The sequence below is a fragment of the Palaemon carinicauda genome, chromosome 23 (assembly GCF_036898095.1).
Source record: "Palaemon carinicauda isolate YSFRI2023 chromosome 23, ASM3689809v2, whole genome shotgun sequence".
Classification (NCBI taxonomy): Eukaryota; Metazoa; Arthropoda; class Malacostraca; order Decapoda; family Palaemonidae; genus Palaemon; species Palaemon carinicauda.
The window spans coordinates 48,153,216-48,158,529 of NC_090747.1; the positions used below are offsets into that span (position 1 = coordinate 48,153,216).

Sequence of the window (5,314 nt, forward strand, 5' to 3'; positions counted from 1 at the left end):
TATCTGACAAAAACAAAGTCACGCATGGGTAGCCAGATCATCTAGACACACTTTCCACCTCTAAAAAAGCAAAAGTTTTACGGCACTATTTGGCAATATCTTACGTAAAAATGACTTGGCAAAAAAATTTTACAAAATGAAAAAGGGGCACTCGCGGTAAAATGCCCAACATTCTAATATACGGCATCTCAGATAAAAAAAAAGACATGCACGTGTTAGCCCAACCATCAAGGCACACTTTCTAACACATAAACATGAAAAAAAATCAATAATATACGGCAATTCCTTACTACGTAGTAATTTTTTACGAATATTGAAAAAAAAACAGAAATTGCCAACCGCAGTTAAATACCCAATATACCAATAACTACGTCGTATCTGACAAAAACAAAGTCATGCATGGGTAGCCAGATCATCTAGACACACTTTCCAACACTAAAAAAGCGAAACTTTTACGACACTATTTGGCAATATCTTACGGAAAAATGACTTGACAAAAAATTGAAAAAGGGGCAATCGCGGTAAAATGGTCCTCGTGGTGATGAACGACATTTTAACTAAAAAAAAAATCATGCACATGGTAGCCAAACAATCCACCAAGACTTTCCACAACTGATAACCTATACAAGTTGCACCATTCTACGACAGTTTCATAATACGTAATAACTTTGATAATTATGCAAATTACCTTAGAAGGGTAAACTCGGTCGCGCTCGACCCTGACGCGTCTCAGAAATCGGGGAAGGAGTACAGCTACAGCAATGCACATCTGGACACTACTAGAGCGTGTAGGGGAGACACCTACTGCAGGTCGATCACCCACAAATTCAGTCACAGGGGTGAGTCACGTGAGAAAAACCTCTTTTTTTTTACGCTCGGGGTCGCGGACGACCCACCGTACCATTCCAGGGTTAACAGAATAGCTCAGGATAGCAAGCTATAAAGGGATAGTAGAAGACACATACTCGTGTATCCTGAGCTAACAAACACTGTGGCCTCCCCTCAATATTAAATGTGAGGAGATTACCTTATCAAAGGAACTCCAACTAAAAAGGGGGGGGGGGTCTCTCACCCCGAGGAGTGGAAAAGTGTATTAATCACTGTCTGTTATATACTAAACACTCTAGGGTGAGGATGACTGATTTCTTAATCAGCTTAATGAAGAAACACTATTCCTTCAAAATAAAAGCGACACCAGAACAAGCTCGAACAAGGGTACCGAATATATGTTAGAAATAACTACTGTATAATCGTATTGTAGTTTTCTATTTGCAGTGTGCACTATATTGTAAATTACTGGCTACTGTATAATTATATATAGTGTGATCCAGCCAATGTGCTGCCCTTATGGCAAGCATATGACTGCACGGTCCAGCTGGCATGATGCCAACTGGACTGGGGAAAATTAAAGACATAATATTCGTGTATCCCACCCATCCTATTTCCTGTGACCTCCCTTACAATATTAAATCATAGAGCTTCCTGGTCATGGAGACTCAAAGATTAGGGCTCTGCCCGTTAGCCCTGGACAGGTAGCGTGGCCAAACCCGCCCGTAACAAGTAGAGTGGTGTCATATGTGTTACACTCCCTTTCGGGGGGTTAACGGGAGGATTCCAATTTACAATTTTTTTCTTTTTCTATAGTTTACTAGTTTAAAGAGTCTACTTTCTACTGGTGTAGGAGAAAAAAAAACTTTGAATATAAAATAACACTGTACTTACATAAATACGAAAATAAGTATAAAAATACAATTTTTCCTAAATAACTTGCACTGGACACTTTGAAATAAAACAATGAACAAAAAACCACTTGGGTGCTGTAACTAGAGTCCTGTGTGCACAACTTGACGTAAAAAATCGCCGATATCAGCAAAACTGCCAGATCTGTAAAGAAAAGAATAAGCGGTTAATTTTTGTATACACAAAATCGCTACAAAATATTTGTGTGAAAGGAATGCTATATTTATAGTGGTAATACTTATTATATTTGGATGAATTTTTCCAAAAGTCATCTACAATGATCCCAGATGATGGTAAAACCTTAGGAATTATATATAGTTAATATAAACTGGGCAAAAGGTTAGTTCAAATGTAACACGTACCGTGCGCCATTGACGTAAAAGAAAGGCATATCTAGAAAGAGTACTAATAATTGATGTATATGCAATAAAATGGTAAATAAATAATCTATAATGACCCTAGATGACAGCAAAAAGGTTAAAAATTGTTTTTAGTAAGTATAAACGGGTAAGAAAAATAATTCGTGAAACTTACTACTTGAGTTGGCACTGGTCGCAGGTGTAGTTGACATGGGAGTTACAAACAGGCTTATGGCACTTGCCACACAAAAGCTTGGTCCTGACATTAGAAGAAGAAGGGCAGAGAGGGCATCTGTTGCGCTTCTCACTTCGTTTTGGAGTGTCTGGACTCTCGTCTTCGGGCTCTTGTACCGCAAAAACAGAGCAAATGAGGTAAGTCAAGTCCCTTGGGAGGTACCTCTTGTTTGCGAGTCTTGAAAGTGCTGCATCACGGGCGAGTTCCATGGCCAATTCCGCAGAGAATTGCCTCCTGTTATACAAGGTGTTGTCAGGCAAATGTTGGTGGATAAAAAAGGAATTATTCACAACAAGATTGATAATCCCATAGAAGACACATACGGACCACCTCCGGGTCTTCCTGCTGCAGGTCAGGGCAGAACATATCTGATCGAACGTGTCAACTCCTCCCTTTGTGGCATTATAAAACATGTGCATGTGACTTTTATGATCCTCAATAACTGTGGTATTGTGATGAACTGTGGAAAGAATCTGGATCCTTTTCGTCGGCTTGACACGTTGGCACAAAACGGTGACCTTGTCCTTGTAATTATACGTGGCAACAGATTCGCCTAATTCCACGGGCGTTGACAGCAACACAGAAGGCAGGTACGGTTTTGGACGAATAGTACCAACTAAATGCATCCCACGTTCACGGAGAGCCTTGGCTAGTGGCAGGGAAGTAAACCAGTTGTCCGTCGTAACAATACGCCCAGCCATCCTGAAGGGTCGGGTTAGCTCCAACGTGAAGTATTCTCCCAGGGGCGTACTTGTATTGGTAGTTCCCTTGCCCAGGTAGGGAATGGCATTGCACATTTAGAACGTGTCTGCATCACATGCCATAACTAACTTGATTCCATACCTAAGAGAAAAGAAAACAAAATAAATGAAACAATAAATATAAAGAAAACAAAATAAAAGAAACAATAAATATAAAGAAAACAAAATAAAAGAAACAATAAATACAAAGAAAACAAAACTAGACCTATAAAATTTTTTTTAAAAATTGCATATATATCAAAAAAATTAAAAATATTGCATATATATCTATCTATATATATATATATATATATATATATATATATATATATATATATATATATATATATATATATATATATATATATATATATATATATAACTTTTTACTTACTTTGCTGGTTTATTCGGGATGTACATCCTGAAACGGCACCGTCCCCTGAAGCCGAGGAGCTGCTCATCCACAGTGAGATGCCCACTGGGTTCATAGTTGGCAACGCAATTGGCAATGACCTGGTCCCACAAATTCCTTATGGGAGCAAATTTGTCATGTGTCACACGCTCCTCCCTCGTGGCAATGCTGTCAAAACGTAGGGCCCTCTGAATAAAGGCGAAGCGGCGCTCACTCATGATGCTCCTGTAGAAGGGACATCCTAGAGACTTAGAGAACATCTCTTCCGCTGTCAGATGATTGTCCTTCCGTGCCCCTGTCATGATGAGGATCCCAAGGAAGGCACGTAACTCCATGAGGGTCACATCCTTGAAGGTGGGGTCGTTTTGCCGCTTGTATTTGTTCTGTAGTGTTAGGATTTTGTCATTGGTGTGGATGACCACTTTTGCAAGCATTATATTTGTCAAAAATTTGTCAAACACTTCAGCAGGAGTCCTACACCCGAAGACAGCCTTGGTAGGACCGGCACTGTCAAACTGGTCAATCTTCAAGATTGGTGGCATTGTTGGGTTTGGCGCTGAGTGCCACTTCGTGTTGTCCCTAGCCATGTAAGAGTTATCCGGCAATCTCTTCAATGCCACACCTTCTGCAGGGCAAAGAGGTCCTCTCCTCCTTTTCCTACTCCTCATCTCCACGGGACTAAGATGAGGCACAGGAACCGCAGGATACGCTGAAGAAGGCCCAGGATATGCTGAAGAAGGCCCAGGATACGCTGAAGAAGGCCCAGGATACGCTGAAGAAGGCCCAGGAGACGCTGAAGAAGGCACAGGAGATTCTGCAGGAGTCACAGGAACAACGGAAACAAGACGAACTGCGTGCGAGACAGCAAAATCATGTCTCTCTTCATGCGCTGTTTCCGCTACTTCAGCAGCCAAAAGTTGATCCTCGTTTTCCTCACGCAGCAAGGTTTAATTGTCCACCAGGTCGTCTTGGATAGTGTCTTCTTCAAAGGTAAGGGTCAAAGGCTCTTCTTCATCACTACTGACGAAAAGGAGCTCCAAAAACTCCTCCTCCTTGAGATATTACTTCGCCATGCTGAAAATCTGAAAACAGGAAAAAATAGAAAATTAGAAATTACCCTCAAAATCACATTCTTGCTGCTTTCAAAACAAAATGGCGATTGGTACAAGTACCTACACCATTCACTGATATGTTCCGATAGACACAATTACATTATTTCACTAAATAATAATACAGTAATATAAAATACAAAATGTTTGCGTATGCGTGACATACCCCTGTTACGGTAACGTGGTTGCTAATATGCAACAATTCCAACTTTAGAGGCCGATATCTGACGAATGCGTCGGAGTAGAGAAGTGGCGAATGTTTCCTGCGATGAAGCTGGTGAGCAACTAACGGCTCCTGGGTAGACAGGCCAGAGCCTGCAAGGCGTCTATGCGCAGAAATGAAAAAACGAGTTTTTGCGCCGCGTCTCGGCCAAATCCGACACCACGCTACCTATCCAGGGTTAAAGGTTAGGAGTGTAATCTTCAGTCATTAAAAATGTTAATATTGCAGTGTAATCTGAAGACTGATTTCTAATCAGAATCTTGAAGAAAATAAATTTATTCAATATGAGATTGCATTCCACAAATGCTTGGGTAGGATACTCAAAATATATTGGAAAACACTACTAGCATAATATATACAGTAACTTTGTACTTGCAGTATGTCCTATACTGAAAATATGCTAACTGCCTGTATAAATATATACTGTAGTTCAGCCAGCAAGTCGTCGGCATAGCTAGATTTTGCCGACACATCAAGCCTGCTAGCTAAAAGAGAT

The 5,314-nt window shown here is 40.5% G+C and overlaps 1 protein-coding gene across 1 annotated transcript; it reads right to left on the bottom strand.

Annotated features, from left to right (window-relative positions):
* Nucleotides 1-3,149: 3,149 nt before the first annotated feature.
* On the bottom strand, nt 3,150-4,073 carry LOC137617568 (piggyBac transposable element-derived protein 4-like; the record flags this gene model as incomplete). The annotated part of the gene is made up of 2 exons (XM_068347577.1): nt 3,469-4,073; nt 3,150-3,177 (listed from the first exon to the last, which is right to left on the bottom strand). Coding segments are annotated over exons 1-2 (633 nt in total), but the record flags the coding sequence as incomplete, so codon positions are not given.
* Nucleotides 4,074-5,314: the final 1,241 nt, after the last annotated feature.